This window comes from Nycticebus coucang, chromosome 19 (assembly GCF_027406575.1).
Source record: "Nycticebus coucang isolate mNycCou1 chromosome 19, mNycCou1.pri, whole genome shotgun sequence".
Lineage (NCBI taxonomy): Eukaryota > Metazoa > Chordata > Mammalia > Primates > Lorisidae > Nycticebus > Nycticebus coucang.
Window position 1 is genome coordinate 29,354,277 of NC_069798.1, and position 26,522 is coordinate 29,380,798.

The 26,522-nt window shown below is 39.1% G+C and overlaps 1 protein-coding gene across 4 annotated transcripts in view; it reads left to right on the forward strand.

The window, feature by feature from the left end:
• KIAA1328 (KIAA1328 ortholog) overlaps positions 1-26,522 on the forward strand; it is a 399,620-nt gene that overhangs the window by 214,459 nt on the left and 158,639 nt on the right. For 2 of the 4 annotated variants that reach the window (XM_053571114.1, XM_053571113.1), the window contains one exon: positions 23,140-23,207. The exons of the other annotated variants lie outside the window; for them this stretch is intronic. In XM_053571114.1, coding sequence (XP_053427089.1) covers positions 23,205-23,207 — 3 coding nt within the window. In that variant the 5' untranslated portion in view covers positions 23,140-23,204. The remainder of the gene's footprint in view (positions 1-23,139; positions 23,208-26,522) is intronic. 4 annotated transcript variants of the gene reach the window in all.

Consider the following 26,522-nt stretch of genomic DNA (forward strand, 5'->3'; position numbering starts at 1 on the left):
TTGTAACTAAGTTTCACTTTCTTTTAGTAGCTGCAGGTTTCCATCTGGTATCATTCCCTTGTGCCCAAAAAACTTTCTCATTTTTTGTAGTGTAAGTCTGATGTCAGTAAATTTTCTTAGCTTTCACTTTTTTTTTTTTTTTTTTTAATTTTTTTATTAAATCATAAGTGTATACAATGATATGATTATGGGGCATCATACACTCACTTCATAAACCATTTGACACATTTTTATCCCAGTGGTTAACATAGCCTTTCCGGCGTTATCTCAGTTACTGTGCCAAAACATTTATATTCTACATTTACCAAGTTTCGCAAATACCCCTGTAATATGCACCACAGGTGTGATCCCACCGATTCCCCTCCCTCCACCCACCCCCCCCTTTCCCACTTCCCCCTATTGTTAAGTTGTAGTTGGGTTATAGCTTTCATGTGAGAGTCCCAAATTAGTTTCATAGTAGGGCTGTGTACATTGGATATTTTTTCTTCCATTCTTGGGATACTTTACTAAGAAGAATATGTTCCAGCTCCATCCATGTAAACATGAAAGAGGTAAAGTCTCCATCTTTCTTTAAGGCTGCATAGTATTCCATGGTATACATATACCACAATTTATTAATCCATTCGTGGATCGATGGGCACTTCGGCTTTTTCCATGGCTTAGCAATTATGAATTGGGCTGCAATAAACATTCTGGTACAAATATCTTTGTTATGTTGTGATTTTTGGTCTTCTGGGTATATGCCCAGCAGAGGAATTACAGGATTGAATGGCAGATCTATTTTTAGATCTCTGAGTGTTCTCCATATATCCCTCCAAAAGGAATGTATTAATTTGCATTCCCACCAGCAGTGCAGAAGTGTTCCCTTTTCTCCGCATCCACGCCAACATCTCTGGTCTTGAGATTTTGTGATATAGGCTAGTCTCATTGGAGTTAGATGATATCTCAAAGTAGTTTTGATTTGCATTTCTCTGATGATTAAAGATGATGAGCATTTTTTCATATGTCTGAAGGCCGTGCGCCTGTCTTCTTCAGAGAAGTTTCTCTTCAAATCCCTTGCCCAGCCTGCGATGGGATCCCTTGTTTTTTTCTTGCTGATGCGTTTGAGTTCTCTGTGGATTCTGGTTATTAAACCTTTGTCAGAGTTATACCCTGCAAATATTTTCTCCCATTCTGAGGGCTGTCTGCTTGCTCTGCTTACTGTGTTCTTAGCTGTGCAGAAGCTTTTTAGTTTGATCAAGTCCCAGTAGTGTATTTTTGAAGCTGCTTCAATTGCCCGGGGGGTTCTCCTCATGAAATACTCACCCAGACCAATTTCTTCAAGGGTTTTCCCTGCATTCTCCTCTAGTATTTTTATAGTTTCATGTCTTAAGTTTAAATCTTTAATCCAATGAGAGTCTATCTTAGTTAATGGTGAAAGGTGTGGGTCTAATTTCAGTCTTCTGCAGGTTGCCAGCCAGTTCACCCAGCACCATTTGTTAAATAGGGAATCTTTTCCCCACTGAATGTTTTTAATTGGCTTGTCAAAAATCAAATAGCGGTAAGTAGCTGGATTCATCTCTTGGTTCTCTATTCTATTCCAGATATCTACTTCTCTGTTTTTGTGCCAATACCATGCTGTTTTGATCACTATCGATTTGTAGTAAAGTCTGAGGTCTGGTAGTGTGATTCCTCCTGTTTTGTTTTTATTTCTGAGTAATGTCTTGGCTATTCGAGGTTTTTTCTGATTCCATATAAAACGAAGTAATGTTTTTTCAAGATCTTTAAAATATGACAGTGGAGCTTTAATAGGGAGTGCGTTGAAAGTATATATTGCTTTGGGTAGTATGGACATTTTGATAATGTTGATTCTTCCTAGCCATGAGCATGGTATGTTTTTCCATTTGTTAACATTTTCAGCTATTTCTTTTCTTAGAGTTTCATAGTTCTCTTTATAGAGATCTTTCACGTCTTTTGTTAGGTAAATTCCCAAATATTTCATCTTCTTTGGCACTACTGTGAATGGGATAGAGTCCTTAACTGCTTTTTCAATTTGACTGTTGTTGGTGTATATAAAGGCTACCGATTTATGAATGTTGATTTTGTAACCTGAGACGCTGCTGTATTCCTTGATCACTTCTAGGAGTTTTGTAGTAGAGTCCCTAGTGTTTTCCAGATACACAATCATATCATCTGCGAAGAGCGAGAGTTTGATCTCTTCTGACCCTATATGGATACCCTTGATCGCCTTTTCTTCCCTAATTGCGGTGGCTAAAACTTCCATTACAATGTTGAAAAGCAATGGAGACAATGGGCAGCCTTGTCTGGTTCCTGATCTGAGTGGAAATGATTCCAATTTAACTCCATTCAATATGATATTGGCTGTGGGTTTGCTGTAGATAGCCTCTATCAGTTTAAGAAAAGTCCCTTCTAGACCAATTTTCTTGAGTGTTCTGATCATGAAGGGATGCTGGATATTATCAAAAGCTTTTTCTGCATCAATTGAGAGAATCATATGGTCTTTGTTTTTTAATTTGTTTATGTGCTGAATTACATTTATAGATTTACGTATATTGAACCAGCCTTGAGACCCTGGGATAAAACCAACTTGGTCATGATGTATAATTTGTTTGATGTGTTGCTGGATTCTGTTTGTTAGGATCTTGTTGAATATTTTTGCATCTATATTCATTAGTGATATTGGTCTATAATTTTCTTTTCTTGTTGGGTCTTTTCCTGGTTTGGGGATCAGGGTGATATTTGCTTCATAGAACGTGTTGGGTAGTCTTCCTTCTTTTTCTACATTTTGGAACAGGTTGAGTAATATAGGTACTAATTCCTCTTTAAAGGTTTGGTAGAATTCTGACGTGAAACCATCTGGTCCCGGGCTTTTCTTTTTAGGGAGGTTTTGTATAGTTGATGCTATTTCTGAACTTGTTATGGGTCTGTTCAACATTTCCACTTGATTCTGGTTAAGTCTTGGAAGGTGGCGTGCTTCCAAGTACCGGTCTATTTCCTTCAGATTTTCATATTTCTGAGAATAAAGTTTCTTGTAATATTCATTAAGGATTTTTTGGATTTCTGATGAGTCTGTGGTTATTTTGTCTTTGTTGTTTCTGATTGATGATATTAGAGATTTTACTCTTTTTTTCCTGATTAGGTTGGCCAGAGGTTTATCTATTTTATTGACCTTTTCAAAAAACCAGCTTTTTGATTTATTGATCTGTTGTATTATTCTTTTGTTTTCAATTTCATTTAATTCTGCTCTAATTTTGGTTATTTCTTTTCTTCTACTGGGTTTGGGGTTGGAATGTTCTTCCTTTTCCAGTTGCGTGAGATGTCCCATTAAGTTGTTAACTTCCTCTCTTTCCGTTCTCTTGAGGAAGGCTTGCAGTGCTATAAATTTCCCTCTTAGAACTGCCTTTGCAGTGTCCCAGAGGTTCTGATAGCTTGTGTCTTCATTGTCATTTTGTTCCAAAAAATTGGTGATTTCTTTCTTAATCTCATCTCTGACCCAGCTATCATTCAGCATAAGGTTATTTAACTTCCATGTTTTTGTATGGGTATGCAGATTCCTGTTGTTACTCAATTCAAGTTTTATTCCATGATGGTCCGAGAAGATGCATGGAATAATTTCTATTCCTTTAAATTTACTGAGGTTAGACTTGTGACCTAAAATGTGATCAATTTTGGAGTAAGTTCCGTGGGCTGATGAGAAGTATGTGTATTCAGTTTTGTTGGGATGAAATGTTCTGTAGATGTCTGCTAAATCTAAATACTGGATGGTTAGGTTTAAATCTAAGATTTCTTTGCTCAGCTTCTTTCTGGAGGATCGATCCAACACTGCCAAGGGAGTGTTGAAATCTCCAACGATTATGGAGCTGGAGGAAATCAAGTTACTCATGTCTGTTAGAGTTTCTCTTATAAATTGAGGTGCATTCTGGTTGGGTGCATAGATATTAATAATTGAGATCTCGTCATATTGAGTATTACCCTTAACAAATATGAAGTGACCATTCTTGTCCTTCCTTACTTTTGATGGTTTAAAGCCTACTGTATCTGCAAATAAAATTGCAACACCTGCTTTTTTCTGATTACCATTTGCCTGAAATATGGATGACCATCCTTTCACCCTGAGTCTGTATTTGTCTTTTAAGTTGAGATGTGACTCTTGTATGCAACAAATATCTGGCTTAAGTTTTTGTATCCAGTCAGCTAACCTATGCCTCTTTAGAGGACAGTTTAAGCCATTCACATTGATGGAGAGTAAGGATAAGTCTGGTGGAATTTTGGGTATCGAGTTTTTCAAAGGTCCAGTGGACATTTTTAATCCTTTCGCCAGTGTGGAAGTTGGAGTTTGATCCGAAGTTTCTGAGTGAGTTTACTTTTGTGGTATAGGATTGGGTTGGTCATTGTGGAGGATAGGTCTGAGAACATCCTGAAGAGCTGGTTTACTTATGGCAAATTTTTTCAACATATGAATGTCATTGAAGTATTTAATTTCTCCATCATAGATGAAACTCAGTTTAGCTGGATACAAGATCCTGGGTTGAAAGTTTTTTTGCTTTAGGAGATTAAAAGTTGATGACCAGCCTCTTCTTGCTTGAAAAGTTTCAGCAGAGAGATCTGCAGTTATTCTAATATTCTTACCTTTGTACGTTATAGTTTTCTTTCGCCGGGCTGCTTTGAGAATCTTCTCTTTCATGTTAACTTTAGTGAAGCTAATTATGATATGTCTGGGAGATGGCTTTTTGGGGTTGAATCGTGCTGGGGTTCTGAAGCTGTCTGCTATCTGAATTTCAGATTCTCTAGGCATGTCTGGAAAATTTTCTTTCATAATTTCATGTAGAAGGGCCTCTGTGCCCTTGGCTGCCACATCATCAGCCTCCGAAATTCCTATAACCCTTATGTTATGTTTTTTCGAATTATCTGAGAGCTCTCTGAGTGAGTGATCCGTTTTTGCTCTCCATTTCTCTTCCTCTTTGAGAGATTGGGAGCGTTCGAAGACTTTATCTTCAATGTCAGAAATCCTTTCTTCTGCTTGCTCCATTCTGTTACTGAGGGATTCTACTGTATTTTTCATATCTTTGAGGGCTGTAAGTTCTTGTTTCAGTGTGTCTAAGTCTTTGGTGGTTTTGTCTTTAAATTCGTTAAATTCTTGAGACAACTTTTGAATTTCTCCTCGAATTCCTAATTCCATTTTATTAATCTTGTCTACAAACCAAATTCTGAATTCGACTTCTGACATCTCAGCCAGTTGTTTATGAATGGGATCTTCAATCACATCTGCCGTATCTTTTCTTGGGGGGGTTGATCTATTCTGGTTATTCATGTTACCAGAGTTTTTCCGCTGATTCCGCCCCATGGTTTACTCCCTTTGGTTTTTCCCCTGGGGTTTTATCGAGGGCCCGTACAGTGTTGTGGCCTGAGAAACTGGGGCCCTGTCTGGTGTGGTGGAGCAAAGTGGTTCTGTCTTGTTTTCAGCTGGTTTCTGTTCGATCCTATTGCAACTTCTACTCTGGCTTGAAGTCTCAGCTGTGTGAAAAAATCAGCAATTAAGTCACCCCGCCTGCCCACCTCTGGCCCCAGTTGGAAAAGGAGAATCAAACCTTCCTACAATCGCACACCCAGGGCACCACCTGAAAAGTCCTCAGTCTATTAGCCCAGTTCAAAAGGTCCGAATCAACTGTCTCAATCGGCACTTGTCTCAGGTGGAAGGGTTCAAGAGGTCTCTGGGAACTGGATCACAGGGGCCTGGTGACTCCTCTGAGACAGCTCACCCCAGTGCAGCGTGGAATCAGGAGGAGCCACCCCGCAAACAGAGCAGTCTGGGAAGGTTGACGTCTCCTTCCCCACTTTGCCCCTCCGTCGGACCCAGTCACTGGTATCTCTGCAGATGGCTAACCCAGTTGCCTGCAGTGAACAGACACTCCAGGGGTTTGCACCTGCCTGAATCGCGAGGAAGTCTGCCAGGCCCCCGCAGACTGCCGCTATCTAGCAGGAGGAGATGGGGCCTGACATCTTTGAGTGTTTGATGCAGGTGATGGGAAGGAGGTGTTCACTCAGGCTTAGCCCCGTCCCTGATGGATGCTGCTAACAGAACAGAACAGAACAGACAACTTTGTGAGGTTCTGTCTCTGTTCCTGTCATCGCCTACAGGAGACGGGCTGTTTTGAGTTCAAACGTCTTTGCTGCTGGAGAATTGCGTCTGAACACCTCTCTGGGTCGGCCCCGCCCTGGAGGCTTCTGGGTTTGTGAGCCACCGGTGGCCTCCTCTGGTTGCCCAGGGAGACAGGGGGTGTGGCCTCAGAATATCCAGAAGTGAGCGTTCTGCCGTTAAAGAAAAAACGGCTGTTGATCTACCTCCAGGGAACTGCTGCTCTGGTGTGGGCACTCAGGCGACCCTTTTCTCCTCTGTCCCGCGCCCCAGAGTCAGCACTGAGCGGCTGCAGTTTGTGCTGGGTCCACACCCCTTAAGAGATCCCCCAAGAATCAGAACTCTTGGGGGATGGGCCCCCAGACCCGGATTGGGAGTGGGGCGGGAGGAAGCTAGAGTTTCATTCAGTTTCACGCAATACTACGGTCCGGGGAGGGCTCCTGCACTGCACCGCAGGGAAGTGCCGCCAAGGCTTGATTTCCCCTCAGCGGAGTGCCCTCTCCTTGCTCACGTGTCCCAGAGTCAGCGCTGACCTGACGCAGCTCAGGCACTGTGCACTCCCCTCGAGAAATCACCCAAGGAGCCGAACTCCGGAGGGATAGGCCCTCAGACCCCGAGTGAGAGTAGGGGCTCTCAGCTCTCAGCGGGGAGGCCAGAGTCTTATTCAGTCTTGTGCCCGGGGAGGGCTCCTGCACTGCACCGCAGGGAAGTGCCGCCAAGGCTTGATTTCCCCTCAGCGGAGTGCCCTCTCCTCGCTCACGTATCCCAGAGTCAGCGCTGACCTGACGCAGCTCAGGCACTGTGCACTCCCCTCGAGAAATCACCCAAGGAGCCGAACTCCTGGGGGATAGGCCCTCAGACCCCGAGTGAGAGTAGGGGTTCTCAGCTCTCAGCGGGGAGGCCAGAGTCTGATTCAGTCTTGGGCCCCGTATGCCCGGGGAGAGTTGGTGCACTGCACCGCAGGGAAGTGCCGCGAGGCGTGACTCCCCCTCAGCCCGGTGCCCTCTCCTCACTCGCGGGCCTCAGAGTCAATGCTACCAGTCGCAACTCGGGGACTGTCCACTCCCCTTGAGAAATCACCCAAGGATCCGAAGTCCTGGGGGACAGGCCTCCAGACCTCAGTGGGCGGGAGGGAAGCGCCGGGGATTCAGGGTTGCCGGCAAAGGATTCCCAAAGTTTTATTCAGCCCTATGTCCGGCAGGAGAACGCCACGGCACCCCAGTAGGGGAGGTAGGTCCAGTTTTTAGAAGGTCTTTCCCGTGGAGTATAGTGGGAGGGCCTTTAATTTCTGCCCGCTTGTTAAATTGTGGGGCTCCAGAGCCGGTCTCATGGGGGAGGGGGACTCCCGTCCGCTTGGTGGTGGATTTTGTACCTTTTGTTTGCGTCCTTGTGATCACAACTTGCCTCAGCGGTGTTGATGTGCGTTCTTCAGCCTTCTCTCTTGGTGAGGCTCAAGTCCACCAGGATACTTACTAAATTCCTGTCCCTTAACTCTCCTTCTGGACGGGAGCCTTTGTTGAAAGCTGGCTTCAGTCCGCCATCTTGTCTCTCCCGGGGCTTCTTAGCTTTCACTTTACTGAGGAAAAAAAAATTATTTCCCCCTTCCTTTCCTGAAGGATATTTTCCTTGGTTATAGAATTCTAGATTGACAATTCTTTTTGCTCTTTAAAGGCGTCATGCCGTCATCTTTCAGCTTGTATAGTTTCTGAGAGGATGTCTGCTGTAGTTTTTTGTTTCTGTTTGTAATGAATACTATTGACATTTTCTCTTATCACTAGTTTTTAGCTATTTTGTTATGGTGTGCATTGATGTCATTTTCTTTGTTTGTTTCCTACGTGAGATTTAATGAGCTTCTTGAACAAATTTGAAAAATTTTAGACCATAATTCCTTCAGATATTTTTATTTCACCCCCCCTCATTTTTCATATCTGGAACTCTTGTTTGTGTGTGTGTGTGTGTATGTGTATATGTATATACATATATATGTGCACATATATGTATAGATAGGTAGATAGACATGCATACATAGGTGTGTTATATTGTTTGATATTTTCAAAAAGGTTAACAATATTTTGTGTCCCTTTCCATGTCTGCATCTCTCTTTTATTAGTTTTTTTTTCTCTCTCTGCATCATTTTAGATAATTTGTCATTCTAAATTACCTTTCAGATTGTTAGTCTTTTCTTCTGCAGGTGTCTAATGTTCTGTTAATTTAATAAAGTGAAATGTTTCATATCAGATAGATTTCTCTTTCTAGAAATTCCACGTTTAAAAATATATATTTTGCAGTTCTCTCACATTTTTCACAATATTTTTGAACATATTTAGCTCATTTTAGGTCGTTGTCTGATAATTTCATCTTCTCTATCATTTCTGTGTTTCTATTGGTTGATTTTTCTTTTGATTGTATATCACATTTTGTTTCTTCATTTGTCTAGTAACTAAATGCTGCACATTGTGATTTTCCATTATTGAATGCTGGATTTCTTTGTGTTCGTTTATCAGGTGCTGGTGTTTGTTCTGGGAAGCAGTAAGGTTACTTTTTTGGATGAATTTGATCCATTCCTAAGGTATTTTTATTGTGAGTGAGTCTTTATAATTATCTCTCCAGTGAAAGAATGAAAGTATACATTTGTTCAATGACTATTTGTTGAGCATTTATTTTAAGTAAGCACTGAGGATTCATTGGTGAGAAAGAGACATGATCTCAGCCTCATGTGACATACATTCTAGGGAAGTGGTTTTGTAAACTTAGCATGCATCAGATTAACATGGAGGGTTTGTTAAAATACATATCATTATAATGGCCCCACCCCTAAAATATCTGATTTAATAGATCTGGGTGGGGCCAGGGTGAGATATTATATTTCTTTCTTTTTTTTATTTATTTTTTTATTGTTAAATCATAGCTGTGTACATTAGTGCAATCGCCTGTACCCATTCTAAGATGCACCATAGATGTGGCCCCACCCATTACCCTCCCTCCACCAAATCCTCCCCCCTCCCGTCCCCTTCCTTGGTCCTTTCCCCCATAGTCTTGTGCTATAGTTGGGTTATAGTCTTCATGTGAAAGCTATAATTTAGCTTCATAGTAGGGCTGAGTACATTGGATACTTTTTCTTCCATTCCTGAGATACTTTGCTAAGAAGAATATATTCCAGCTCCATCCATGTAAACATGAAAGAGGTAAAGTCTCCATCTTTCTTTAAGGCTGCATAGTATTCCATGGTATACATGTACCACAATTTGCTAGTCCATTCGTGGGTCGATGGGCACTTGGGCTTCTTCCATGACTTAGCAATTATGAATTGGGCTGCAATAAACATTCTGGTACAGATGTCTTTGTTATATTGTGACTTTTGGTTTTCTGGGTATAAACCTAGTAAAGGAATTAAAGGATCGAATGGCAGCTCTATTTTTATGTCTCTAAGTATTCTCCACACATCCTTCCAGAAGGAACGTATTAGTGTGCATTCCTACCAGCAGTGTAGAAGTGTGCCCTTTCCTCCACATCCTTGCCAACATTTCTGGTTTTGGGATTTTGTTATGTGGACTCCTCTTTCTGGGGTTAGGTGTCTCAAAGTAGTTTTGATTTACATTTCTCTGATGATTAAAGATGATAAGCTTTTCTTCATGTGTTTGTAGATTTTGCGTCGGTCTTCTTTAGAGAAGTTTCTCTTCCAGTCGCTTTCCCACCCTGAGATGGGGTCACATGTTTTTTTCTTGTGAATACGTTTGAGTTCTCTGTGGATTCTGGTTATTAGACCTTTATCGGAGGTATAAGCTGCAAATATTTTCTCCCATTCTGAGGGCTGTCTGCTTGCTTTACTCACTATGTTCTTGGCTGTGCAGCTTTTTAGTTTGATCAGGTCCCAGTAGCGTATTTTTGATACTGCTTCAATTGCCTGGGGAGTCCTCCTCATAAAATATTCACCCAGGCCGATTCCTTCAAGAGTTTTCCCTGCACTTTCTTCAAGTATTTTTATAGTTTCATGTCTTAAGTTTAAATCTTTAATCCACTGAGAGTCTATCTTAGTTAATGGTGAAAGGTGCGGGTCCAGTTTCAATCTTCTACAGGTTGCCAGCCAGTTCACCCAGCACCATTTGTTAAATAGGGAATCTTTTCCCCACTGAATGTTTTTAATTGGCTTGTCAAAGATCAGATAACGGTAAGTAGCTGGATCCATCTCTTGTTTCTCTATTCTGTTTCAGACATCCACTTCTCTGCTTTTGTGCCAGTACCATGCTGTTTTGATCACTATAGATTTATAGTACAGTCTCAGGTCTGGTAGCGTAATTCCTCCTGCTTTGTTTTTATTGCTCAGTAATGTTTTGGCTATTTGAGGTTTTTTCTGATTCCATATAAAACGAAGTATTATTTTTTCAAGATCTTTAAAGTATGACAATGGAGCTTTAATAGGAATTGCATTAAAATTATATATTGCTTTGGGCAGTATGGACATTTTAACAATGTTGATTCATCCCAGCCATGAGCATGGTTTGTTTTTCCATCTGTTCACATCTTCGGCTATTTCTTTTCTTAGAGTTTCATAGTTCTCTTTGTAGAGATCTTTCACGTCCTTTGTTAGGTATACTCCCAAATATTTCATCTTCTTTGGCACTACTGTGAAAGGAATAGAGTCCTTGACTGTTTGTTCGGCTTGGTTATTGTTGGTGTATATAAAAGCTACAGATTTATGGGTGTTGATTTTGTAGCCTGAGACATTGCTATATTCCTTGATCACTTCTAAAAGTTTTGTAGTAGAATCCCTAGTGTTTTCCAGATATACCATCATATCATCTGTGAAGAGTGAAAGTTTGATCTCTTCTGACCCTATGAGGATACCCTTGATCGCCTTTTCTTCCCTAATTGCAATGGCTAAAACTTCCATTACAATGTTAAAGAGCAATGGAGACAATGGGCAACCTTGCCTGGTTCCTGATCTAAGTGGAAATTATTTCAATTTAACTCCATTCAATATTGGCTGTGGGTTTGCTGTAGATGGCCTCTATTAGTTTAAGAAATGTCCCTTCTATACCAATTTTCTTAAGTGTCCTGATCATGAAGGGATGCTGGATATTATCGAAAGCTTTTTCTGCATCAATTGAAAGAATCATATGGTCTTTATTTTTAAGTTTGTTTATGTGTTGAATTACATTTATAGATTTACGTATATTGAACCAGCCTTGAGACCCTGGGATAAATCCCACTTGGTCATGGTGTATAATTTTTTTGGTGTGTTGCTGGATTCTGTTTGTTAGGATCTTATTGAGTATTTTAGCATCTATATTCATTAGTGATATTGGTCTATAATTTTCTTTTCTTGTTGGGTCTTTCCCTGGTTTGGGGATCAAGGTGATGTTTGCTTCATAGAATGTGCTGCGTAATATTCCTTCTTTTTCTATATTTTGGAAGAGGTTTAGTAGTATAGGTACTAGTTCTTCTTTAAATGTTTGGTAGAATTCTGACATAAAGCCATCTGGTCCAGGGCTTTTCTTTTTAGGGAGATTTTGTATAGTTGATGCTATTTCAAAACTTGATATAGGACTGTTCAACATTTCCACTTCGTTCTGGCTAAGTCTTGGTAGGTGGCGTGCTTCCAGGTATTGGTCGATTTCTTTCAGATTTTCATATTTGTGAGAGTAGAGTTTCTTGTAGTATTCGTTAAGGATTTTTTTAATTTCTGAGGGGTCTGTTGTTATTTCATCATTACCATTTCTGATTGATGAAATTAGAGATTTTACTCTTTTTTTTCCTGGTTAGGTTGGCCACAGGTTTATCTATTTTATTGATCTTTTCAAAAAAACAGCTTTTGGATTTATTGATCTGTTGTATAATTCTTTTGTTTTCAATTTCATTTAATTCTGCTCTGATTTTGGTTATTTCTTTTCGTCTGCTGTGTTTAGGGTTGAAGTGTTCTTCTTTCTCCAGTTGCTTGAGATGTTCCATTAAGTTATTGACTTCCTCTCTTTTCATTTTCTTGAGGAAGGCTTGCAGTGCTATAAATTTCCCTCTTAGGACTGCCTTTGTAGTATCCCAGAGGTTCTGGTAATTCGTGTCTTGATTGTTGTTTTGTTCCAAAAATATGGTGATTTCCTTCGTAATCTCGTCTATAACCCATGTATCCTTCAGCATAAGGTTGTTTAGCTTACATGTTTTTGTATGGGTATGCAGGTTCCTGTTGTTATTTAGTTCAACTTTTATTCCATGATGGTCTGAGAAGATGCAAGAAATAATTTCTATTTTTTTAAATTTGCTGAGGTTAGATTTGTGGCCTAGGATGTGGCCGATTTTGGAGTGTGTTCCGTGGGCTGATGAGAAGAATGTGTATTCAGTTTTTTTGGGATGAAATGTTCTGTAGATGTCTGTTAAGTCCAGATGTTGAATGGTTGAGTTTAAATCTAAAATTTCTTTCCTTAGCTTCTTTTTGGAGGATCTATTCAGGACTGCTAAAGGGGTGTTAAAATCTCCAACTACTATGGAAGTTGAGGAAATCGAGTTGCTCATGTCTGTTAGAGTTTCTGTTATAAATTGAGTTGTGTTCTGGTTGGGTGCATAAATATTAATAATTGATATCTCATCATATTGAGTATTACCTTTAACAAATATGAAGTGTCCATCCTTATCCTTAATTATTTTGGTTGGTTTAAAGCCTATTGCATCTGCGAACAGGATTGTAATGCCTGCTTTTTTATGTTTTCCATTTGCCTGGAATATAGATGACCATCCCTTCACCTTGCGTCTATATCTGTCTTTTAATGTAAGATGTGATTCTTGGATGCAGCAGATATCTGGCTTGAGTTTTTGTATCCAGTCCGCCAACCTATGCCTCTTTAGAGGACAATTTAAACCATTCACATTAATTGAGAGTATTGATAAGCCTTTCGAGAGACCGGTGGACATTTTTAATCCTTTTGCGACGGAGGAAGTTGGAATTTGATCAAAAATTTTTTGGGTGGGTTTACTTTTGTGGTGGAGAATTATGCTGGTCTTTATGGAGGATAGGTCTAAGAATGTCCTGGAGAGCTGGTTTAGTTGTGGCAAATTTCTTCAACATGTGAATGTTGTTGAAGTATTTAATTTCTCCGTCATAAATGAAGCTCAGTTTAGCTGGGTACAGGATCCTGGGTTGAAAGTTATTTTGTTTTAGGAGATTAAAAGTCAATGACCACGGGCAGCACCTGTGGCTCAAGGCGTAGGGCACCGGTCCCATATGCTGAAGGTGGCGGGTTCAAACTTAGCCCCGGCCAAATGCCAAAAAAAAAAAAAAAAAGTCAATGACCGTCCTCTTCTAGCTTGAAAGATTTCAGCAGAGAGATCTGCAGTTATTCTGATATTCTTCCCCTTGTAGGTAATGGTTTTCTTTCGTCTAGCAGCTTTCCGAATTTTCTCCTTCATATTAACTTTAGTTAAATTGATTATGATGTGTCTGGGAGATGTCTTATTTGGGTTGAGTCGTGCTGGAGTTCTGAAACTGTCTGCTATCTGAATTTCAGAATCTCTTGGCATGTCTGGAAAGTTCTCCTTCATAATCTCATGGAGAAGAGACTCTGGATCTTGTGAAGCCACTTCATCACTTTCGGGGATCCCTATAAGACGAATATTGGTTTTCTTCAAATTATCTGAGAGCTCTCTGAGAGAGCGGTCTGTTTTTGCTCTCCATTTCTCTTCTTCTTTGAGGGTTTGGGAGCATTCAAAAGCTTTGTCTTCAATGTCAGAAATCCTTTCTTCTGCTTGTTCCATTCTGTTACTGAGGGATTCTACTGTGTTTCTCAGATCTTTGAGGGATGCAACTTCTTGTCTCAATGTGTCGAAATCTTTGGTCATTTGGTCTTTGAATCAGTTGAATTCTTGAGATAACTTTTGGAATTCTAATTCAGTTTTATTTGCTATCCAGATCCTGAATTCAATTTCTGACATCTCAGCTATTCGTTTGTGCATGCGGTCTTGTGCTATTTCTGCCCCAGTGATCCTTGGGGCAGTTGATCTACTCTGATTATTCATATTTCCAGAGTTTTTCTGTTGATTTCGCCTCATAATTGTTTTTCACCATTGCTTCTGGCTGTCCTCAGAGTTCGGGAGGTGTCCCTCCAAGATTAGACCCCAGCGGGATTACTCTTATTATTGCTGGATCTTTGTAGGGAGTGACCCTGTGTAGTTCCTCTGGGGCTGCTCTAGCTAGGGAGTTCTGGTTGTGGAAGCAGCTCTGGTTTGTGACACACACAGATCCAGCAATAGGGCTGGGGGTGGTGCGCACGGTTCTGGGAGTGCCAGGCGCCCAGTGACTTTGGCACAGAGAGCCCAAGGCTCCAGCAGTCTGTGGCCAGGAGAAGAGCTCTGCACAGAGGCAGGGTGGGCTCCAAAGGGCATGCAGCTACCAGAGTCCCTGTCCAGGTGAACGGGCTAGTGTGGAAGCTGGGAGGACACAGGAGGGAGGACGCAGGGTTGCGTGGCTCCCGCAGTTCCTGTTCAGGGAATGTGGAGGCCCGGTGGGTGTGGGTCACCGGTCGGGGGTCGCTGCACAGCTCTTATGGAGGTCCGAGCGGCGCCGAGCCCAGGAGTTTGAGGTTGCTATGTGCTGTGACGTCACGGCACTCTACCCAGGGCAACAGCCCAAGGCTCCATTGTGCCAAAACCGTCTCACTCTGCCCTTAAGGATTAAGGCTGTAAGGCAGCTCAGTCCCCACCTTTAGGCTGCTCAGTCAGTAGGTTACTTTGACCTGCCCAATCCTTGCTCTGAGACCCTGAGGGTAGAGCTTGCCGGGGCAGTTCTTTCACAATGGCTTCCTGTGCCCAGCTCAGTGGCTCAGTCTGGGGCCCCAGACAATGCCCAAAGTTCTCCACACTCCTGCTCAAGCTCTCCCCAAGGCAGTTCAACTGAGTGCCAAGTCCAAGAACACGGAAACAGTTCACAGGTAAGGCCTTTCTTGTTTGCAGTCTCACTGCTGCTTGTACTTATGGTTGCCGGCGTGATTAGGTCGATGGAACACACGCAACCAATTGCCAGTTTCCCACTGTTTTTGTCCTCCTCTTGGGGTCCAGAAGTCCCTTGCTGGCTCCCTGTATCCTCAAAGGGGTGATTATAGGCAGATCCCACCAACCAGAGATGCCTGGAGTCTTGTCTCCCCAGACTTGCTGTTCCCAGTTGCAGGGAAGCTGTTACTTGGCCGCCATCTTTATCTCTCCGACCTCCTAAGGTATTTTTAAATTGTGTTGGAGTAATTGTAGTGTAGCCTTTAGTCTGGTATTAATTTAGCCACACACCTAAGGTTGGCTCTTTTGTAATGTATTTTGAACATTCCCTGTGTTCGATGAGACGTCTCTACTGTGCGCTGCCCTTGTAGTGTGGTTTTCCAACTGTTGTTTTTGGCCCTTTCTTATGATTGTTCTTTCCCTGGAGGTTGTTCTCAGGCTGTATACATGTACAGATTGGTATTCAGTCAATCACTCAAAGAAATTCTTTTGCTCCCTTCGGTACTTAGTCAATCATATTCTGGCCAATTCAGAATCCTCCAACTCTAACCCCTAGTCCTAAACTCAGTGAAGAGTATTGAGCCCTATTTGGGTTCCTCCTTTCCTGTGCTATATGTAATTCATAAGTCACTACTGGTAGAACATATAGGATTGGCTCAATTTGTTTCTTTTCTCTCAGAGATCACAATCTTTGCAGCTTGCTGTTTGCTGTCTGACAGATTTTTTTCTACATTTTTGTCACTTTTTTTTGTTCATTATTGAGGATTAACTTCCAATTCACCGATTGCTTTATGACTAAAAGAAAAAATCCATCGTTTTCATTTTTAAGGAATATTTTCATTAGGCAATAGAATTATATTCAGTTAAAAATTATTTGTAAGGCTTTTTATTAGTTCCTTGAAAGTAAGGTGCTTGTTTTCTGTTGGCTTTTGAGAGTTTATCCTTGGTTTGCAGTAATTCTACTCTGATGTGCTGTAGGTATAGCTTTCTTTGTATTTCCTTGGATTCATACAGCTTATTAAATTTGTGGTTTATGTCATTTTCATTGTGAAAATGTCTTATGTCATTGTGAAAAATTCTCTTCCATTATCTCCTCAGTATTATTTTTTCCTAATTCTCTTCCTTTCTTCTAACACTATCATTGCATGTACTTTAGACTTTTTTCATCATGTCACATATATCTCTTATATGCTTTCTGTATTTCTATCCTTTGGCCTTTCTTCACTTTAAGGTAAAATTTTTCTTCTTTTATTCCACTTCACTAGTTGTAAGGGATATATTTAATCTTCTGTTAATTTTTAAATTTTATTTTTGTATTTTTAATTCTAAAATTTCCATTTGATATTTTTCTAGTTCCCAATTCTTTGCAATTTTCTCCATCATGTCATTTTTTATTAATTTTATAAATACAAAAGTCCATGTTTGCTAAGGCTAGTATTTGTATCTTTTATGGTTCTGTTCCTGTCTTTGTCTTTTTTTTTTTTCTTTAGAAATAAGTTGTGTCTTATGTTTTTGTATGCTTGCTTATTTTTTTATTGAATAGTAGATGTTATCCATGAAAAATATAAACTCTATGATACTGCTTAAAGCTCCTCCTAGCTCCTCAGCTAGCACTTCCTAATTTAGAATGTCTTGGACAGAAAAGTGCTGAGTAATGTTAAAGTGATCTTTTGTTGTTTATCTTCCATTTGGAATCTTGGCTTCTATATGTTCTCAATGCTTGGGTAACATTTCAATGTCTTCAAACAGATTTTTAAAAATATTTTCTCTTGTTATTTATTCTTGGAAGGTGGCTAGTTGAAACAAGTTCATTCATAATAGATTCTGCCCAATCGTTTTGAGAAATTTGCTTTTTTAGGCCCTGAAGAAATTCTATAGATACCTAAGAAATTTTAGAAAGGTTTTGGTGCTTTTTTCCTATATAAAAAGGTAGTTCTCTTTGTACTTGGTCTGTGGACTCTGAGAGATCATTCAATGTAATTTTCAGCTCTCAACACTTCAATTTTAATTATATTCTTTCAATTTAGTTCGTTAGTTGTTTCATCTATGGTTGGCCTTTTTTATCTTCTTCTGTCTCTTCATGTAAACTTTGTGTTTTGATTCCTTCAGAATGGAGTAGATTATTTGTCTTTTATTTCATTTCCTTCCAGCTACTCATCATTTAGCTCATTGGAGATCTTCTGTTTTTGGTGGGCATAAGAAATTAAAAGTGAAACTTGTTAACATGGCCTTGACACCTTTTCTGTACTAGACCCTACCTAAGATTTTAGCTTCATCTGTTCCCATTGCCCTGTCCACAGTGCTCTGTTCTCATATTTTCCATTTTGCCTGAAATGTCCAACCCACCACACCTTCACAAACGCCTTTATCATTAATTAAGTACAATTTGTCTTCTAAAATTTAATTTATGGCAGTTTTAAGAAACCTTTCCTACCCCAACTAAAGGCAAAACTAATCTCCCTACTGCTGCCCTCCACATGTAACACTCTTAGTAGACCTTATTACATAAAATATTTTCCCCCCTTAGCCAAAATTTGAGGGCCACGAAGGCTAGTATTCTGTCATATTAAAACTTGAATTCCTGACACCTAGCATTTGTCTTATTCAATCTTCAATTACATGTCTTTCAGATTTAGTGACCAGATACATAAATTAAGATGCTAATTTAAGTTCTTCAGAATGTGAGTAACATAGGGTGGTATAAAAAAGTTAAAACACAGAACTAATTTGCAAGGGGAAACTGAACCAAGGGACATTCTGTAATTTTGCTCTAGGTCAGTTAGTTCTTAGCTGAATGTTTACTAATTGGTATAATTTCTCATCCAGACCTTCTCTTTTCTTTCATTTCATTGGGGGACAGCCTAATCCCTGGGGTTTTCAGCTCTTAAAGATAGCATAAACCTAGAGATCATCAAACCCATTCCCCTCTTTTTATCAGTACAGTTGACTAAACTTGCTTGATACAGGTAAAGTGAGTTGTCTAAAATAACAGAACTACTAAATTACGTTATTAGGCTTCTAATTCTAAGTTCTTTTGACATGAGTATTCTGTCAGTTATTCTATGATGTCTCTTAATTTTTATAGCAATTTTACAAATTCCAACTTTCAGGAAATACAGTGGTGATTAAAGAATATGAGGGTCTAGCCTTTTCCGAGTCTGGTATTTTTTGTTAAAAATGTTAATAGGCTTATGGTATGCATATATCTTAAGATCTGGTATGGTATTTGTATCTGTTACTAAGCTCTGTTGTTTACACATTATTATGTGCCTTCTGTGTGCCTGTCTTCTTTTAAATCTCATAATTATTGACTTTAATGTCTTTTAGATTCAATATTCCTAAATTGTGCTACAATCCCTATGGGAACTAGAATAAGTTATTAGAGCCTTGCAAATGTGTTTGACTGGTGCGTTCTGTTATTTTCTCTTCCATTGATGGCCTACAGCTTCAGCTGCTGAGCAGTGGAGACTTAAACCTCTAGGGCCCATTAGATTTAACTTGTTTACTGCATTGATATCTATATGTTAAATGACAAGAGAGTTCAGGTTATTGAATAATTTAAAATTCAGCTCTAATTGGTGTCATATGACCTGGAAAAGGCCATGGATGACGCCAGGAGCATGCTGTGAATTTCTTATAAATAATTCATAAATTAGATGATTCATTTGCCTGGATGTCTTGCTAAATGCAAAAGTTTGTAAGTTATAACTGATGATATAACACCTGTAAGTATTTAGTCCACAACACTGGAAGGTAATCTACCTTGATGATCTTCTAGCAAAATCTGCCAGTACAGGAGAGTTAATTGCACTGGGGAAAATGAACATTTATTTGGGATGAAACTTTGGCAAACCACACAGTGCAGCTGTTGCATTATGTATTTTCCGTCAGCTTGACAGCTTGTCCATGTATGCCCAATGTAAAAAATACAGCATGTCATTCTGTGCTTTATTCTGCATTAACTCCAGATGGTCTGGGAAATACAATGAACTGCCCTAGATAGTAGTTTAGCTTTAGAAATCTTTATTTAAGTCTTAAACAACTAATTTCTCAAAAAAGTAAAATAAAATAAAGAGCAGAGGGGTAAATTTTGAAATTAAGAAATTGCAAATTTTGGGCGGCACCTGTGGCTCAGTGAGTAGGGTGCCGGCCCCATATGCCGAGGGTGGCAGGTTTAGGCCCAGCCCCGGCCAAACTGCAACAAAAATATAGCCGGGTGTTGTGGCGGGCACCTGTAGTCCCAGCTGCTTGGGAGGCTGAGGCAAGAGAATCGCATAAGCCCAAGAGTTAGAGGTTGCTGTGAGCCGTGTGATGCCACGGCACTCTACCCGAGGGCGGTACAGTGAGACTCTGTGTCTACAAAAAAAAAAAAAAAAAGAAATTGCAAATTTTATTCTTATTGGCTATCAGTGGGAATATGAGGATTGTTAATAGGATACTTGCCAGGATAGGAAATTATTGTTTATTATTAGAGAAATGAATACCAATAAGAGCTATTGGTACTATTAACTAATCCCATGGTTAACGACTCCAAGTCACAAATGCATAGGAATTAATCACTTCCTAAACATCTAAAGTTAATAACAATCTGTTGCAAAAAATAATTACTGTAGTTTATTTCACCTTTCTTCTTATGACTCTGTAGGAGAGAGGTTGGCCAGGCCTATAAAAATGATTTTCAGAAACTTATAAAACATCACTGTTTACTTGTTGATGACAATTCACAAAGTAATACTATGATGATGGGTTTTTTTGACATGTGAGAACATGGGAAATCTTTGAATTATTTTAGGAATACTGTATGATTTTGGATCTGTGTTCATATATGTGCTTATACAAATGTATGAGTGCATACATATAGACAAGATCATATCATACATGTTGCGGTCTTTAAAAAAAAATCGGTCGAATTTTAAAAAGATAACCTTAAAGATTCAGAAGACATTTACTAACTTTCAATATTGGGAAAGTTTTTATTGTATCCAAGCAGAGTCTCTCACATTTATTTTATTTATTTATTTATTTATTTATTTAATTATTGAGACAGAGTGTTACTGTGTCACTCTGGGTAGAGTGCTGTGGCGTCATAGCTCAGAGCAACTTCAAACTCTTGGGCTTAAATGATTCTCTTGCCGCAGCCTCTCAAGTAGCTGGGACTACAGGCGCCTGCCACAACACCTGGCTATTTTTTGTTGTAGTTGTCATTGTTTGGCAGGCCTGGGCTGGATTCGAACCAGCCAACTTCAGTGTATGTGGCTGGTGCCCTAGCTGCTGAGCTACAGGCACCAAGCCAGCTCACATTTTTTTTAAGTGTTGTTTTTTTTTTCTCATTGGTAGCTTTTCATCTAGTCATTAGCCTGTATTTGCCCAAGTTAAGAGACATTATCCTTCAATTCTGTCATAAGCCAAAAGTGCTTGCATTTTCTCTTCATCTTTCTTTTCTGCTGTGGATTTCCTAACATGCCATGTTAAAGATCTTACTGTCAGAAGTCACTTCTGGTAGCCAAAGATTGTGATACATTTTGTATAAGACAAATCGTAATATGCTACTGTCTTGGGCTCAACTGTTTTACCTGTTGTGATCTATAGAATATTTTCCTATCTAAACCTTTTTTAAAAAGTTTATATGGTTTATTTTTCATGACTACATATATTCCTCTGCACACTTTTCTGCTAAATGGCCTTCTGTTCATTTCTGATTCAGCATCCATCCAACTCATCTTCATTACATAGAAAAAGTATAAATATATAGCATGTTTCAAGTCATATTATTCAGTTTTCTTATTGGGTTTGAGTATATCTTAGCCTAGTCATAGAATTCTTTAATTCAGAGAGTATTTAACATAATCTTAAAATTTACTTGACACACTACAGAGGCCAAATACAGCTGTCTACGTAGTTTTTACAATTCATGAGCTGAGAATTATTTTTAGATTTTTAAATGGTTAGGGAAAAGAATATTTAATGAAATGGGAAATTTACATGAAATTTAAGTTTTAGTGTCCATAAATAAAGTTTTAGTGTCTCACAGCTACTCCCATTTGTTTATGTGTTATCTTTTGCTTTTGTAGTACAAAAGCAGAGCTGAGGTGCTAAGACAGACCATATGGTCTTCAAAGCCTAAAATGTTTACTGTCTGGCCCTTCACAGAAAGGGAACTCTTTTTCTGGAATGGTCAGCCATCACAGAAAGGGCCAGACAGTAAACAGAAGAAGTTTGCCATCTATAGCTACATCACCCTGAACATGCCCAATCTTGTCTGATCTTGGGTGCTAAGCAGGGTTAGGCCTGATTAGTATTTGGATGTGAAAAAAGTTTTTTGACCTCTGCTATATGCCTATAAAAATGAACAAATTTCAGCTATACGTAGCATCATGGATTAGCTTCACAAATATGTGGTGTCCCAGAAGTTATCATACATGGGGGAAAATGGGAAATTGTAGCTAAATATTCATTACAAAATTCTACAAAATATTCACAAAATATTCTCTACTCTTTAGGCACCTCTGTAAAATTTTGTAATGATTATTTTGTAAATTGTACATTCAGATAAAATTTCTCATGTTCTTCCCTCCAGTCCCCCCCACACACACACGTATGGAGACTTTTGGGATAAACCATATCACATTGGGTGAAAGAAGCCAGACACACAAAAAAATTGTATCATATGATTCCATTTATACTTAAAAAGTAAACATGTAAAACTAAACTGTAGTATGTGTATGAATATTTGAGCAGAGAAGGAGCTGAGCAAAAAAAGTATTCCCAGAAAAGTCAAAATAGCCATTCCCTTTGACTGGAGAGGTAGAGGGTAGCAATCGTACAGAGGGGTTGGGGGAACATGGAGAGTCGTCTGTGTGCAAGCAGTGTTTGTTCTCTTGGAGGGTGGTTACATGGATATATTGCCTTGTGATTTACTGAGTTGTTCTTATTTGTTTTGTGTAATTTCCATGTTAATTATATTTCACATTAAAGAAGTTATTTATTTATTTATTTATTTTGTAGAGACAGAGTCTCACTTTATTGCCCTTGGTAGAGTGCTGTACCATTTTAAGCAATAGTATAGAGTGATGTAAGTGTAGGGATTTATAATAAATCGTATGAGGTCTGACAATTAAGTTCTTAAACTTATTCTAGAAAAGGTGCTATATATCTCATTGCTTTACAGTCACTTTTGAAGTACTCCTCTTGGGAAAATATGCACTGACTCCAGCACCTGGTCCAACCTTCCAAGCAATTTTGGAACTCTTTTTCTGGAATGGCCAGCCATCAGACCTGTTCTCATATTACCCTTGATGTCTGCAATGTCATCAAAATATCTTCCTTTTAGTATTTCTTTTACCTCTGCGTTAAAAAATGATAACCTTTTTTCACTAGGGGCCTGATTAGGTGAGTAGGGAATGTGTTCCAATACAGTGATTTGTTTACTGGCTAAAATCTCCCTCCCAGACAATGCCGTGTGAGCCCGTGCATTGTCGTGATCAAGAGCCAGGACTTGTTGGCCAATTTTTTCAGTTAAGATTTTCTTGTTTTTCTATCAGTGTTTAGTGGTATGCTATGCTTCTTATAGTCAGCTAAGGATTTTGATGCATAGTTTGTTGAAGTTTTGCAATGTTTTCAGCAGTTCTGCTGATTACTTAATGCCCTGGCCTTTCTTCATTGATGACGCTGTCTCCCCCCTCAGAAAAACATTTAATCCATTTGTGTATTGCCATTTTCTTCATGTCATTATCCATAAATTTGGACTAATGTGTCCCCAATTTCATTTCCATTCTTGCCAAGTTTAAAAGAAATTTATATTTGTTCGTTACTCTAATTCAAGCACCAACATTCTTGCTATGGTACACAAAAATATGCAACAACAATAATAAATGCCACTCAGCACACATTAACACAAGCATAGCTGTGAGACACTGATATACCAAGATTATGAACCTTTATTGAGTTTTTTGTACAGTGCTGCCAACATAAGCACACGATGGCAAGTTTGTGAACTTAATTGTCAGGCCTTGTATTCCTGTGTCTCACAGGTAATGTTGATGTGACCTTGGGAAAGACATATTGCTTCATTGAGCCTCACTTTCTCATCTATAAAATGGTAATTATAATAACTGCCTTACAGAATTATTAAGAATTACAGGTTAAATATGTAAAACATTTAGCACAGTACACAGTAAGCTCTGAGTTAAGAATGGCCTAAGTGACAAGGTGATATGGGAGCATGTTACACATTCAGTAGTCAGTGAAGGTGACCATTTAGAGCCAAGTTCTCACATCAGAAATAATTTGCACAAAGATCTTCCTTGACCATTTTTTATTTCCCATCTTTAGTCCTATAAAAATTAATTTGAATTATCTAAAGGTCTTAGTTTCACCAAGCACTTCCACAAAAGAAGATATCCAAATGGCCAATGAGCACAAGGGAAGTTGTTCAACATAATTACATATAAAGGAAATGCAAAATAAGACCACAGTGAATTTCACTGTACACTTACCATAATAGCTTAAAGAAAACACATTATTAAGTATTAGTGTGAATGTGGTGCTACGGGGACACTTGTATCCTGATGGGATATACAGGACAATGACCCTTCAGAAATCTTATTGGCAGCTTCTAATAGAGTTAAATATGCTGACCCTGTGGCCAAGAGAAATAAACATGTATATATATAAAAAAAAAAAAAACTTATACAAGTATATTCATAGAAGCTTTATTCATAATATCCTTAGACTAGAAACAACCTAATATCTGTCAGTAAAAGAATGAATTTAAAAATTCGCACGGTGGGGCAGCACCTGTGGCTCAGTCGGTAAGGCGCCGGCCCCATATACCAAGGGTGGCGGGTTCAAACCCAGCCCAAGCTGAACTGCAACCAAGAAATAGCTGGGCGTTGTGGCGGGCGCCTGTAGTCCCAGCTACTTGGGAGGCTGAGGCAAGAGAATCGCTTAAGCCCAGGAGTTGGAGGTTGCTGTGAGCTGTGTGATGCCATGGCACTCTACCAAGGGCCATAAAGTGAGACTCTGTCTCTACAAAAAAAAAAAAAATTCGCACAGTGAAATGCTATGCAGCAAGTTAAAAAAATGAACTGTAGATACAACATAGAAGAAACCCCAAAATATGCTGAGCTAAGGAACACAGATACAAAAGAAGAGCATGCTGTATGATTCCATTTATATATGAAGCTCAGCATAGGAAATCTATGGCTGCAGAAGTCAAAATGATGGTTAAACTTGGGAATTGTGAGTAGGTAGTATTGACTACCTAGGGTCAGAGGGAACTTTCTGGAGTAATGGAAATGTTCTATAACTTGATCTGAGGGATGTGTATATACTTGATCTGTATATACTTGCATATACAGGTATATGCAAATGTAAAATTCATCAAGCTGTATACTTATAATTCTGTGCATCTATTTTTGAGTTATGCCTCAAATTTTTAAAAGTTTATTGGTTTCTAAGTTACTGTTGTATATCAAAAAAATTCACATTAAACCCACGTGCCAGAGGCAGCAGTTTGGGACTTTTTGTTAGTTTAAGCCTTCATTAAGAGAAGTTATATTTGTAAATATCTCACAGAAAGCATGAAGCAGCTCCAGAAAGAAAAACACATCTGTTTCATTCAGGCCCATTGTTACTTTCATGTGTCCCAGAGGCAACATCTGTCTTCAACTCCACTAATAAAATAACTTAATTTTTTATATTCCGACTCTAACAGAGGATTTTCTATTTGTCCTCTCTTCTTCTTTCTTAGTAGCACACAATTCAGCCTAATCATGGTTTCTAATTTTCTTTTCTTTAAGTGCTGTGATCCATAATCCAACCTGAATTTTTCTACTAAGTTCATACAGTCAGCCACACTTACTGAGAATATACTCTGTGCAAGCCTCAGTACAATGCATTCACCCTGCCTTTAAAAGTTCTTGAGGCAGAGAATTCAGTGGCAAGAATAGTAGTCGTAATAATAACAGTCAACATTTTTTGAATATTAACTTTATATGAGGCATGATCTAAGTAAGCACTTTATGTGAATTAGCTCATGTAATCATCACATGAACCTTAAGAGGCAGTACAAGATGTTATGAGATTGACATTCTTTGGTATGAAAGAGAAGGATAAAAATCCCCTCTATTATCTCAAGCAATTCATCTCTGCTCTTACTTGCAAACCCAAGTTTAGCAAAATAAAGGTAGGCAACTGAACTCAAAAATAGCTTAGAGATAAGCCATTGTAAGGGAACATGCCCTTTGGAGATCCAGCCATGCACAGAGACACATACACCCTCCATACACATATATTAGGTAAATTTTTTTTTCTTTTTGTAAACTGGACTTTTATGAATTGGCACCCATGATAATTGCCTATCTTTCTTACTACCACATTCAGTTTTTAGATAAATGCTTTTTTAATTCCTGTTTTACGTCGTATTCATTTTCTATTGCTGTGTACCAAATTATCACAAAATTAATTGTTTAAATGCACATTTATTATTTCTCAGTTTCTGTGGGTCTCTCAGTTTACTCAACTAAGGTAAACCTGGAGTTTTAATAATACTATCATCGCGGTATCAGCTAAGCTGCAACCATGTGAGCTTGGGAAAAAACCGTGTCAGTAGAAGTTAGTTTCTTGTATCTATATTATGAACGTCCCATTTTCTTATTAGCTGTTGCCATAGACTGCTTTCTGCTCTAGAGGTCCTTGCCACATGCTCCCTTCCGGGGGACCTCCCGCAACATAATTTATTTCTTTAAGGCTAGCAGGAGAATCTCTGACCTTGCAGGGGATGAGAAGTAGGGGAGCAAAATTCGACCATTTTTTGAAGGGCTTATCTGATTAGATCAGACCCACCAGGATAATCTCTCTTTTATTAACTCCAAGTCAACTGATTAGGACCCTTAGTACATCTGAAAAGTTTCTTTTTCCATATGATGTAACATAATCATAGAATTGATATTCCATCATATTCACAAGTCCTGCTTTTACTTAAGGGGAGAAAATAATACAGGGTGTGTACACCAAGAGATGGGTGTGAGCTAGTAAATGAGAATTTTGAGAAAGATTTCTCCAAACAAAGATTAGGATAGAAAGAAGAAAAAATTTATTTTGCTTTTCCAGACAGAAAAGGCACCAGCACAGAAGTGAGAGTGAAATAGTGTTAAGGCAGAGAGAACCAGGCAGTCAGATTTTTTATTTATGAGTCATAAAGGGGATAAAGAAGATTTATGGTGATAGCCAAATTAACAGAATACTGTAAATGGTTACATCGGCTCCTTCTCTCTTCTTAGCAGCAGGCTCATAACAGAAGCAGCTGTCGCCCTGGAGACAGGTTTGCCACTGGCCATTGTGTTCCTATCAGGTACTCTGCCCTAGACATACAGTTCGGTGCAGGAACTAAGGCCTACAGCTGGCACTACAC